This window comes from Carcharodon carcharias, chromosome 7 (genome assembly GCF_017639515.1).
Source record: "Carcharodon carcharias isolate sCarCar2 chromosome 7, sCarCar2.pri, whole genome shotgun sequence".
Lineage (NCBI taxonomy): Eukaryota > Metazoa > Chordata > Chondrichthyes > Lamniformes > Lamnidae > Carcharodon > Carcharodon carcharias.
In genome coordinates, this window is record NC_054473.1 from 152,996,908 (window position 1) to 153,010,632 (window position 13,725).

The window sequence follows — 13,725 nt, forward strand, 5'->3', positions numbered from 1 at the left end:
ATGAATTTCAAGAGTACTTTCATGAAGTGGGCAAGTAATGGAGAGGGGTGGGAATAGAGAGAACATGAAGACTTCAACAATAGAAATTTAGTGAAAATGATAAGTAGGCACAGATTGAAGAAGGTGCTAAATAAACTAATTGATATTTTCCACAAATAATAAAAACTTTAAAAGAAATCAAGCTAACTAAACCTAAAATGTAGAACTATCCAAATCTAAATGTGTCAGCAACACACGTCTCATGTGCGTCATCATTCTCAACAAAATTCTCAACAGTAACTCCGAAGAAATCAAAGATCACTTGTACCTGCTGATCAAAAATCTACAAGCCACACTCAGATATGCAGTAATAAAAACAGAAACTGCTAGTTATACTTAGCACACCTGGTAGCATCTGTGGATAGAGAATCAGAGTTAATGTTCAGGTCTGTGACCTTTCATCAGAACAGGGAGAACTTAGAAACGTAAAAGGTTTTGAGCAAATGAAAGGGGAGAGGGTGGGACAAAGAATAAAAGGGAAGGTTTGTGATAAAATAAAGGACATGAGAGATTAAATGACAAAAGGTTTCATGGCCAAAAGGACCAAAGGAACAAAAAAGGTTTCTAGAAGAGATATGAATGACAGGATAGCTGCCATCCGAACTCAAAGCAAAGAAAGTAAGAGAGAAATGAAAGTAAAATGCAAACCAGGAAAGAAACACAAAGCAAGATTGGAGGAGAGGGAACTCATTGAGTCTGGAAGGCTGTAGAGTGCTGAGTTTAAAGATGAGATGCTGTTCCTCAAGCTTGTGTTGAGCTCATTGGAACACTGTACTAATCATGGACAGAAAGGTCAAAGTGGGAGAATTAAAATGGCGACTGGAAGCTCAGAGTCATGCTTACAGACTGACTGAGGTTTTCCGAAAAGCAGTCAGTTTGCGTTTGATTTTCTCAGTGTAGAGGGGATCAGGTTGTGAGCATACATTACACTAATTTGAAAGAAGTACATGTAAATCATTGTTTCACTTGGAAGGAGTGTTTGGGGCCTTGGACAGTGAGAAGGGAGGAGATAAAATGGCAGATGTTGAAACTCCTGCGCTGCACGGAAAGTTGTTGAGGGAAGGGAATGGGTTTGTTGGGACGACTGAGGAGTGGACCAGGCTACCACAGAGGAAACGGTCCCTTCAGAATGCTGAAAGGGGAGGGGAGGTGAAGATATGTTTGGTTCTAACATCAAGCTGGAGGTTGCATAAATGGTGGAGAATGAACCGTTGAATACAGAGGCTGGTGAGGTGGAAGGTGAGAACAAGTGAATCGCTATTTTGCTTCTGGGAGCAAGGGGAAGGGATGACAGCAGAAGTATGTGAAATGGCACTGATACTGTCATCTATGTACTGGAAAAAGAGGCGAAAGAGGGGGCCTGAGTAGCACTGGAATAATGAATATTCCATGGCATAACTAGGACCCATGTGGGTACCCGGAGCAACCTTTCATTTGTATGAAGTGAGTGGAGTTGCAGGAGAAGTTGTTCAATGAGAACAGTGCAGCCAGATGGAGGAGTGTGGCAGTGAATGGAGACTGGTTTGGGCTGCGCTCAAGCAAGGAGTAACAAGCTCACCAAATATCCTGGTAGAGAATGGTGGTGTAGAGAGATTGGACATCCATGGTGAAAAGGAGATGGTGAGGACCAGGAAGCTGGAAACTGTAACAATGACAGAGAGTACCAGAAGGGTCACAGATGTAGGTGGAAAAAAACTGGACAAGGGGAGAAAAAAGTAGAGTTGCGACAGGAGGAAAACAGTTCAGTGGGACGGTACAGCAGAAATGATGGATCTATCAGGACAGTCCTGTTTATGGATTTTGAGGAAGAGCTGCATACAGGCTGTTTAGGGGCGGGGAACCATGAAGTTGGAGGCAGTTGGGGAAAGATTTCCAGGGGAGATGTGATTAATGACAGTCTTGGATACGATGGTTTGATGTTCAGCTTTGGGGTCATAATCCAGGAGAAGGTAGGAGGAAGCATGAGAGAGTTGGCATTCAGCTTCTGCAAGGCCGAGATCAGTACACAAGACAACAGCAGCACCATCCTTGTCAACTAGCTTTATAACAATGTTAGGGTCGGACCTGAGAGAATGAAGTGCTGTAAATTCAGATAGGTTAAAGTGATGAGGGGGGCAGAGAAAATTAGACGCTGATGTCATGCCTGCAGTTTTCATTGAAAAGATCTAGAAAGGGTAAGAGGCCAGAGGGAGAGATCCAAGCGGCGGGTGAATACTGGAGCCGGGTAAAAAGTTCTGCTGAGCAGGCAGAAGATTCATGGCCAAAAAGTAGGTGCAGAGGCAAAGGCAACAGAAGAAGAGCTCAACTTTGTGCCAACTTCAATTCATTGAGGGGCATAAGGGGATGAAGCTGAGGCCTTTGCTAAGGACAAATCGTTCAGGCCAGAGGATTTTTAAAATTTTAAAATAAGGTGAGAATTGTTTGTTACTGACAGCCTCCTGGCAGCTTTTCGGGGGTGCTATCCAAGACGGGGGTTCCACGGAGGAGCTGGGGGCCACTGGCAGCAAATGAAGCCCCGGTGCTGTTGGTGAGGCATTTTCCCTCTGTTTTCCGATCCCTGCCTGCTTAGCTCGCATAATTTATTTAATGCTCACCCTTCCATCCTTCACCCTCATAGGGCAGAATCTTCTGGCTGGCATGCGGGTGGCAGAGTCCACACGCCAGCGCTTAAAATGTCGCACGCTGACGTCGATGAGCATCCCGACGTCAGCGCGTGGCATCATGATATTTCGGTCGACGCGCCCGCCATTAATTAAAGGCCTTGTTAAGGCCGTTAACTCTCCAATCAACCAGGATTTTGAGGGGCCCGTGCAAACATCGGGTCAGCACATGAGCCCAACAGGCAGCCAGCTAAGTGATTTTTTTTACAAACCTCATCTGGTGGAGGGATGAGGTTTGTTATCGGGTTTAAATACTTGTAATAAAGTGTGTTCTTCACTAACATGTCCCATCTTGTGTGACATTTTCACATGAGGGGGACATGTTAATGATTTTTAAATTCTTCTATTTTTAGGGTTTCACGGAATTTCAGCGATCTCCCTGAAGCAGCATTTTGCCTCAGGGAGATGTGTACTCTTTCGTGTGCATGCGCAAAAGAGCGCACTCTGGCAGTTGGGGAATCCCCTCCCCGCCCGCACAGGAAGTGCATAGCGCCCACTTAAAATGGCGGCGGTGATCGGCTGCCCACCTGCTGCCAAATCAGTTGGGCCCGCCCACCCATCAAGGGCAAAATTCTGCCCATAATGGAGGCGCTGTCTGCCTGAGCAGCAGTCATTTCTGTTGGTGGCTCTGCTGGCCCTGTAGGCCTGCAACTTGAAGGACTGTCTGCCATCTTTAATTGTACACCTCTCCTGCCTGGTGTCACTTAGTTGCTTCCTTTTTGCAATATCGTGGATTAAGTTCTACCTCCCACCTGAACATGCTGGCCACCCAAAAACCACCCCAATGATGGGACCTCCACCGCTTTGGCAAAATCTTGCCCCAGACCTCACAGCTAGTGACAGCCCCAATATATTGTAAACCTGCCAGATGCCTAAGTTCTGTGTCCAGGATAAAGACTGTCACTGGTCTTGGCTAATGCAATCAGATTTAAATTGGCTCTGGGAGAACTGGAGAGATATTTGAGAGTGATTTTTAGCAGGACTGGTGCCTGGAAGATGAACTGCATAATCTTCCAATCCAATACTTTCCTATGTTCCTACACTTTTCTGTATGATTTGCTTCTGTGGTGCATTTTATTTGTACAGTATATATCTCGTACATTGTGTCCTACTCTCCTTGTGTGTTATGAACATATGCTTTCTGAAACTTGCAAACAACACAAACTTTTTTGGTATCTTTTCTAAAGGCATTAAGGTCAGATGTTAATGAAATAGAAGTAATTCAATATTTTGAGCTTGTATCATTGTTAGCAGAATGCTTATTTATCGAAAAACAGCTTGCTTCCTATTAATAACTGTAATTTTCTTCCCCGCTGCAGCAGTGGTTCATCTCTATTCCAGAGCACATCTATTAAAGAAGAGAACATGATTATGCTGAGACCAGATTTGGCTTACAATCTAATACACAATGTGTTATTTGGTCTGCTGGCTTTAAGCACAATGAGGTATTACAACCTATGGCATTGACCCAAATGCCTTATAGGCATTATTTATTGTTTCTGAAGGTTAATAGAGTTATAACTAGAAAACGTAAGTACAGCTAGATATATTAATAAATTAGTTGCACAAGAAATGTATTTTCCAAATTCATTTTAACATCCCAAATTCTGTAATCTCGGTGGTAAATTAACTCATTAATATGTTCATAAGTAGACTGATATATATGTATATGCAAATAATGATATGTAAATATATATATATGAGTAAACTTAGTATATGATCACTAGATTCACCTGTCCTGCACCTGTTACCGACCCTAGACATTAGTTGGTCAGTGCTCCAAATTGGCTCTACTGTCTGCAAGTCAACTTCATCCCTCCATGGGACCTCAGATTTTAGCTTTGGACTCTCTCTTACTGACTCCTCCCTGCCTTCTCTGCCCTCGCATTGGCTTGTCTGGTGCTGAAACCCTCATTCACGCTGTTGTTACTTCTAGATTTGACTATTCCAATCCTTGACTAGCCTCCCACCTTTCATCCTCCATAACCTTGAAATCAGCTAAATTTCTGCTGCCAGCATCCCAAGCTGCATCAGGTCCCATACACGTATCAACTCCATGCTCACTGAACTACAAGCTCTGGCTCTACCAATGACTCTTTTAAAATTCTATCCTCATGTTCAAGTTCTCCATACCCTTGCACTTCCCTATCTTGATAGCGTTCTGCAGCCGTAGAACCCTCCAAGAATTCTATGTTCCACCAATTCTGGGCTCTTGTGCATTTCCCTGCCCCCCGACTTTCGCCCCAACATTGGCAGCCATGCCTTCAGTCATCTAAGCAATAAATTCTCTGCCTCTTCATCTCTCTTCTCCATCAAGACACTCCTGAAAACCTACCTGACATACCAAGCTTTTAGTCGCTTAACACCTTCTTTGGCTCAGTGTCAATTGTGAAGTGCTTTGACATTTTATTATGTTAAAGGTGCTAAATAAATGTAAGCAGTTGTAATAGTAGTTACAATGAAGTTTCAATTAACTAAGTAGTCCTACATTATGAACTAATGCATGTTGTACATACTAAAATGTTAGAAAATTTCAGATTGGTATCCCTTTTTACTAAATTAGCACCCTAACAGTAAATTTTATAACTTTAATGGGTATGCCTACATAGTAATAGACTTGTGATTTTGAGAATATTAATTGGTCCAAAGTTTCAATTTTAACAGTATTGGAAAGACTCCACTTTTTAAGGGAAATAATACAAATAATGCCCATTAAAAATGGACTTTGATTCTAACTCGTTCTGTAATATGACTCCAAATTAAGTAAAAAGTTTCACTGAGAATATTGGCCGAATATCATTTATCCATAAATCTGAAAACTGAACGCATCCAAAAACCACACTTTTTTTTTAACCTTGTCGACCTTTAGTACGGGAAGTATGTGACCCAAGCCAACACGCCCCAAGCCGACATAAACCTCGCCAACTGCACCAAACTTTAGCGCAGGAAGTCTAGTTGTTTGTCTGCTCTGTTTACCTTGCGATTTTTGTCTGCACTATTTACCTTGTGAACCCTCTTCTACAAGCAGAATCGCAGATGGCGCCAAGGGTGGGAACTTATTACAGGTGCCCTGTATTTATTATTCACTGCTACATCTGACTTTCCTAGCCATTTTATTTATTTTAGATTATAGCTAGTCTAGGCTTCGGCCATTGTAATGTAAGTAGGTCTAGACCTATATGCGGTGTCCAAAAACTGACATTATCCGAAATCCGAAAAGCAGTTGGCCCTGAGGTTTTCAAATAAAGGATACTCAACCTGTATATATTTTCCTTCTCCATATTTTTTTTATTTTAATAGATATTTTTGGACTGCTGAGGTGTTTGACGCTACCATTTTACTGTTTAGATAATTGGCCCACATTTTCCTGTCAAAATACAAAGAAAGATTTGCATTTACATAGCTACCAACTGAGCCATGGCTGATGCACATATAATGCTGAGCTTAATGTTGAGCACCTTTATTTATGTGCAAATGCTACAGCAACTTCAGCAAGGGGCATTCATTGCCAACCGCTAATTGCCCTTAAGAAGGTGGTGGTGAGTTGCCTTCTTAAACTGCCACAGTGCATGTTGTGTAGGTATTCCCACAGTGCTATCGAATAGAAAGTTCCAGGATTTTGACCCATTGATGATGAAGAAACTGAAATATATTTCCAAGTTAGAATGGTGCATGACTTGGAGAGGAACTTCCAGGTGGTGGTGTTCCCATGTGCCTGCTGCTCTTGTCCTTCTAGGTAGTATATGTTGTGGGTTTAGAAGATGCTGCTGAAGGAGCCTTGGCAAGTCGCTAAAAGTGCCAGTGAGGATAGACAGGGTGAATGTTTAAGCTGAGGTGCCAATCAAGCAGGCTGCTTTGTCCTGTTGTTGGAGTTTCACTCATCCAGGGAAGCGGAGAGTATTCCATCACACTCCTAACCTGCCTTGTAGATGGTGGGCAAGCTCTGAGGAGTCAGGAATGCATTAAGTATTACAGTTTATATAATCAGAAACTATTTCTGCAACTTCTAAATCTTATCAATAGGGGGGATCTGTTTCAAAATGACTCATTGCTGTGATGAAAAGGTAATAGTTAAAAAATACTTTTTAGATTTGTATTATGGGGATTAATCAAAGTTCTCTTAGCTCAGTTGTTTTTTGTTACAGGATGAAATATCTGTGGACATCTCATATGTGTGTCTTTGCATCAGCAGCAATTTGCAGCAATCATTTGTGGAGTTTAAGTCTCAAAGCAATACGGCTGTATTCTCCTCAGTGGGTCAGTGCCATTAACAGACACAGCGCACCATTACTTTTGAATTAGAAGTTCAAGTTGATGTTTAATGTAATTTGTTTAACAAAATTCCCTATAGTGTTTTGATTTTTTAAGCCCATTGTTCTCCTTAATAAAGATAAATAGTATGTACTGGCTATTAAGAGTTATGTATAGACTTTCTTATTGAGGTGAAGTCACTTTTTGCACAATTTGTCCCACACCATCAAATTTGTTTGCTGCATAAATGAGATATCATCAGTTGTGGTTTCATCAACACATAGAATGACACATGTTGCATAATTATTTCATTAAACACAAGTTAAAATATTTTTTATGTTACCATTAGCATTTCTAAGTATTGAACATTCAAGTACTGCATTAATCCACAGCCATTGCATTGTTCGTATTTTTAATTGCTACAAAGACATGCAATTAATACAATTGACCAGACCATTTTGCATTCATTTATTTGGACCTCCTTTGTTGCCAAAGCTTAGGTGTTGTAAGCGATCTCATTTACAACTGACTTTCATTTCTTGCACGACATCAATTTTATTATTTCATTGAGAATGTAATTCAGAGCAGACTTTATCCAGGAACTGTGATTCTGCAATTATGTAATTTACCCAAAATCAGTGGCAGCAAAGAGCTGGCATGGTGACAGTGATTGGCTCAATATGTGGCCACAGCACACTATTTCTAACAAAGAAATAAAAGTGTTTCTCAGCTAGTAAAATTCACAGCAACTAAAAAGTGATATAGTGCAAGGAGTAACTTCATCATTGAGGTGTGACTAGTTATGTATTTTAAGATTGTATTATGTAGTCAACAATAGAGTTTATAAGTTAAGGAAATCTCTGTTAGTGTTAAGTTGTTTGGATTGTCAGCTTAAAACTGGAAAGTACATATATTTTGATCATTCTAATTATTTGAGTTTAAATAGTAATTACAACTTGCCACTAGGTGTCAGTGCTCTGACAGATAATCTTGTTTTTATAGAGAGTTGTATTTTTGCACATAAGAATTAATGCTGTATTTCAAACAGTGATTCCTTTCAGACCTTTTCCCAGCTCAATAATCTTATTATACTTTTCCAAATACAAATATTAACCATATACTAACTGGAATAGATTAAAAATAGAGTACCAGAAGTTTCAAAGAATGCACAATTTCAAGACTATATAAATAGCAACTCTATTGAATGGGCTATTGAGTAGCACAGTGGAATTCAACTGCCATTAATGTACCTGCTTATTTTCTCCAATTGATTCTGACTTTTATAAACTGCTCTATCAGAATCAATTGCCACTTTTATTTTAGTATCATCTGTAAATCTGACTTTTTGCATTGAATTTCTGAATTCAAGGCAATGGTGAAAATTAGAAACTGTAGTGATCACAATGTTGATCCTTGAGGAATCCTACCTTGATATAACTATTTAGAAAGTACTTGTTTAAAAAGGATCAATTTCCAAGATTTAACCTCAATATCCCAGAGCTGTGAGCTTAATTTATAGCATGTAAAATTAAAACATGTGGGATTGGGGGTAGTGTATTGAGATGGATAGAAAACTGGTTGGCAGACAGGAAACAAAGAGTAGAAATAAACAGGTCTTTTTCCGAATGGCAGGCAATGACTAGTGGGGTACCGCAGGGATCGGTGCTGGGACCCCAGCTATTCACAATATATAGTAACGATTTAGAAGAGGGTGCTAAATGTAATATCTCCAAATTTGCAGATGACACAAAGCTGGGTGGGAGGGTGAGCTGTGAGGAGGATGCAGAGATGCTTCAGGGTGATTTGGACAAGCTGAGTGAGTGGGCAAATGCATGGCAGATGCAGTATAATGTGGATAAATGTGAGGTTATCCACTTTGGTAGCAAAAACAGGAAGGCAGATTATAATCTGAATGGCTATAAATTGAGAGAGGAGAATGTGCATCGAGACTTGGATGTCCTCGTACACCAGTCGTTGAAGGTAAGCATGCAGATGCAGCAGGCGGTAAAGAAGGCAAATGGTATGTTGGCCTTCATAGCGAGAGGATTAGAGTACAGGAACAGGGATGTCTTGCTGCAATTATACAAGGCCTTGGTGAGACCACACCTGGAATATTGTGTGCAGTTTTGGTCTCCTTATCTGAGGAAGGATGTTCTTGCTATAGAGGGAGTGCAGCGAAGGTTTACCACACTGATTCCTGGGATATCGGGACTGACATATGAGGAGAGATTGAGTCGGTTAAGATTATATTCACCGGAGTTCAGAAGAATGAGGGGGGGATCCCATAGAAACCTATAAAATTCTAACAGGACTAGACAGAGTAGATGCAGGAAGGATGTTCCTGATGATGGGGGAGTCCAGAACCAAGGGTCACAGTCTGAGGATGCGGGGTAGACCATTTAGGACTGAGATTAGGAGAAATTTCTTCACCCAGAGAGTGGTGAGCCTGTGGAATTCGCTACCACAGAAAGTAGTTGAGGCCAAAATATTGTATGTTTTCAAGAAGGAGTTAGATATAGCTCTTGGGGTGAAAGGGATCAAAGGATATGGGGAGAAAGCAGGAGCAGGCTATTGAGTTGGATGATCATAATGAATGGCGGAGCAGGCTCGAAGGGGCAAATGGCCTACTCCTGCTCCTATTTTCTATGGTTTCTATGTCTTTCTTATGTAATTTTTTGGATGCCTTTTAAAATCTATATACACCAAGTTGTAAGCTTACCCTAGTACAGTTGGCATAACATTTTCCTCTCAAAGCCAGAGTGGGTGATCAAACAGGAGTTTTTTCTCTATGAATCCATATTGACTGCTGTTTACTAAGTTGTTTTAAAGATAACCCTAAACTTTATTGGATGTAATCAATACTATTGTTTTACACTATATTGAAGTAAAACTAATGGGTCAGTAGCCTATTATTGCTTTCTTTGTCCTTTTTGAAAATGAGTATATTGTTAATCTATTTCCAATCTACCTGTATTATTTAACCTTTAGGTGTCTTGTTTTTGCAGGTCCGTGTGATGAGGTTTGCAGTTCCTATATTAATCTTCATCTACCTTTACCATGAGGTAGGATTTATTCCACAATATATTTACTGTACCTGAGAAAGCACGAACATTTAGCTCATCCATGTCAAGTTTCAGATGTTTTAATTTAAGGCTATAAAAATTACTAAAGATGAATGATCAGAATCAGTTAGAGCCTGCAGATGATGTCCCATTCTTAGTAAACTAAAATCTTATGTCATGGACAATTTTAGGGTGTTATCTTTTATTCCCTGTGGTCAGAGGTATTTGTATAAAGATGTGTGTATCTTCTTACCCTTGGCATGATTGAATCAACTTGCATAACTCAGCATCAAGCTGTTGTGTATTAAATTTGAAGAAAGTTACTCAGTTTTTCACACACACTTGCCCTGCAGGTTAAGAAGGTTTATTACCTCACTCATACGAGTCACCCGCAATATCACACACACAAAAATTAGATACAGTTTAAGGTAAAACAGTAATTAAAATGGAATTTAACTCCATCTTTATTTTGTTGCGGGCCCAATGATTTTTGGTTGAGTTGATGTTTTGGCTGGACGTGAAGATCCTGAAAAGTAGGGATTTCTCCTTGGCTGCAAAAACTCTTGCAGCCGATCTGCCAGGGGTTGAGTTTTTTAAAGAGTCACAATATTGTCATGGCTGTACAGCTGTGACATTTATCATTTTGCTCCTTCCTTCTGTACATTTATGCTAACCTTTTATTTTGATGCCCTAAATTAGGAAGTATAGTTACTACTAAGGAAGAGAACACAAAAAATGCACAAAGTTGTTAACAAACTTGTGGAATTGGTGTGTAAATGTCAAATTAATTTCAGTATAGATGTCTGATGTGGTGCATTTTGGCAGGAAGAATAAGGAAACCAACTTCCCCTTTGAAAATAAGAACCTAAATGGGGTAGAAGCACAAAGGGTTTTTGGAGTACCGTACAAAAATCATTAAAAGTAGCAATCCTGGTTAAGAAAATTGTAAAGCGTGAAAAGCACTGAGGTTCATTTCTAGAGGAATAGAATTCAAAAGCAGAGAGTTATGTTAAGCTGTATAGATCCTTGGTTAAACCATGCTTAGAATGCCATGTATGGTTCTGATCCCCATATTACAAAAAGTATGTAGAACTTTAGAGAAAGTGTTGAAAATATTTTAAAGTATGATGCCAGAGCAATCATCATGAAAATCTGAATAGATTAGGGCTCTTTTCTCTAAAAAGTGAAGAATGAAAAGTGATCTGATAGAGGTCTTTAAAATATTGAAGGGGATCAATCAGGTGGAAGTAACAAAGATGGTTCCTGTTACCCAGATGGGGCAGCCCAAAGCTAACGGCTACGAAGATAAGATAGTTACTAATAAATTCAATAAGGAATTCAGGATAAACTCCTTTACCTAAAAGTGGTTAAAATATAGAGCTTGCTGGAGTTGTGGCAAATAACATAGCTGCATTTAACGGGAAGCCAGATTAGTGCATGAAGGAGAAAGGAATACACAGATATGTTGCTTGGGTGAGATGGGAGGAAGCTTGTGTGGAGTATAAACACTGACATTGACTGGTTGAGGGAATGGTCTACTTCTGTGTTGTAAATTCTTTGTAACCATGAAATTCTGGTGTATAAGGATGGGTTTGTGAGCTTCAATTTTTTTTATGATAACAAAGTTAGCATCCTAATGCACCATTGTGATGTAGGCCTGTAACTATGTTGAAGTGACAAAGCACAATCAACAGCAATAGCAACTTGTGTTTATGTAGGCCTTTTAACATAGAAAAATATCTCAGTGCACTTCGCAGAAGCATAATCAGACAAGAATTTATTCCTAGCCAAAGAAAGGTTTGGGACAGGTGTTTAAAAGCTTGATCAAAGAGGAGTATTTTAAGAATGAGCTTAGGAAAAGTTCAACAATACAATTTGGTAGACAAAGAGGAAATAGGAAATGAAAATGTGGAAGAATATAAAAAGAAATAGTAAAGTAAATCTATAGGCATCTCGGTAACAAATTGAGAATCAAGATAGATATAGAGAAAGTGCAGGAAAAAATTACATGATTATTACCTGAAGTGAGGTTGCAGGTATCAGGAAAGACTGACTGTTTTGTCTGTGAAACAGAAGACTAAGGAGATGACGTCTTCAAAATTATGAAAGGATTCAACAAGTTAGATATAGAGAAGCTGTTTCTACTAGTGGGTGAGTTCAGAACAAGGGGCATAAGTATAAGATCATCACTAACGGATCAAATGAAGTATTTAGGAGAATGCCTTTACTCAGTGTTACAGCCAGGTGAGAAGTGATAAAATGGCTCCCTTCTCTTTCCGTCTCTCGGCTGACCACAACGGTGTTTTCTAAAAGAATTTGCTTATCAATTTCATGAGTATTTATTTATTTCAGTGCTGTGACTGTAAAAGGCACACACGCACATGCACAGGTTTCCTTGTAAGTTTTAAAAGAAAAGGAAATAATGTTTATTGTCCTTAAAACCAATAGATAATAAAAATGCGCCAACACTCACTGAAAGACACACACGCACACACACAGAAATAGGTTACAAGGACAGAGGGTAGGTTAAATTGTTTAAGTGCCCTAAAGAAAGTCAGTCATAAATGGATCCTGTAGGTTGATGCATTGGATGGTTTCAGGCCATGTTTGGTGATTTTCTGGATTGTGCACAGAGATTATTTAACATCTTGAGGGACATCTGTCTTTTCCTCTGAAGTCAGCAGCTGTTTGGTTTATGTTGTAGATAAAAGCAAAATACTGTGGATGCTGGAAATCTGAAATAAAAACAGAAAATGCTGGAAAAACTCAGCAAGTCTGACAGCATCTGTGGAGAGAGAAACGGGTACCATTTCGAGTCAGCACGACTCCTCTTCTGAAGCTCTTAAAAAGCGTTGTGCTGACTCGAAACATTAATTCTGTTTCTATCTCCACAAATTTTTCCAGTATGGTCTGTTTTTATGTTGAAGATGCTGCCTGCCGTGTTTGGCTGGTCAGAGCAGAATGGCTGGAGAGGGAAAGATGAACCACGAGTTCTCTTCTCTCTGTTACCCACTAACGGTCTTTCTGACTCTAACCTTGGAAAAGCAATTTATTTTTCAACACAAAGGGCTAGCTTGCTATCACATGACCTCACTTCACAAACTAGCCAGTTACTAAATATAGTCACAGCAAGCCTGGAATCCTCACATCCATTGCTTAAAGTGATTAGATTGAATTGTCGGTGGAGCCCTCTTCTCAGCCGGGGTCCATTGTCCAAAGTGATTGAATTTAACGGATCAATCTGCACCCACCTGAATAAACAAATTATGTCTGGATCCCTGTGAGTGGTTCAGGGGATGGTTCATTCATACTCGTTTAAACTGATTGTCCTGATGGGCTACTTCCAAACAGCATGACTCCTTTCTGATAACTTCACCTTGCAAATTACAAAGCTATATAAATGTTTGGCCATTTAAGAACTGCTTTTTAGGTCACATAAGAATACTGTTGTCAGTTTTTTTAACTTATCCTGTGGCTTCCGCCCACTCGGTTAGCAAAGTCATTTTTAATATAAAACATGGTTTGAAACAACAGAGAGTGGTGAGAATTTGGAACTTGCTGCCACATGGAAGGTTGCAATAGAAAGCATTTTAAGGAGAGGTTTGATGCATATATGAGAGAAAATGGAATAAAGAAATAAAGGGGCAGAGTGGGAAGCGGTATTTAAAATGGTAAGGTACTTCTGTGGAATAAATACTTCAGCATAGATTTAT

General features: G+C 39.8%; 1 protein-coding gene across 6 annotated transcripts in view; it reads left to right on the forward strand.

Annotated features, from left to right (window-relative positions):
* dpy19l3 (dpy-19 like C-mannosyltransferase 3) overlaps positions 1–13,725 on the forward strand; it is a 108,620-nt gene that overhangs the window by 57,939 nt on the left and 36,956 nt on the right. For 4 of the 6 annotated variants that reach the window (XM_041192436.1, XM_041192433.1, XM_041192432.1 and 1 more), the window contains 3 exons: positions 4,019–4,144; positions 6,845–6,956; positions 9,956–10,012. In XM_041192436.1, the coding sequence (XP_041048370.1) occupies positions 4,019–4,144; positions 6,845–6,956; positions 9,956–10,012 (295 nt within the window). The remainder of the gene's footprint in view (positions 1–4,018; positions 4,145–6,844; positions 6,957–9,955; positions 10,013–13,725) is intronic. The other 2 variants (XM_041192434.1, XM_041192437.1) reach the window with 1 other exon arrangement.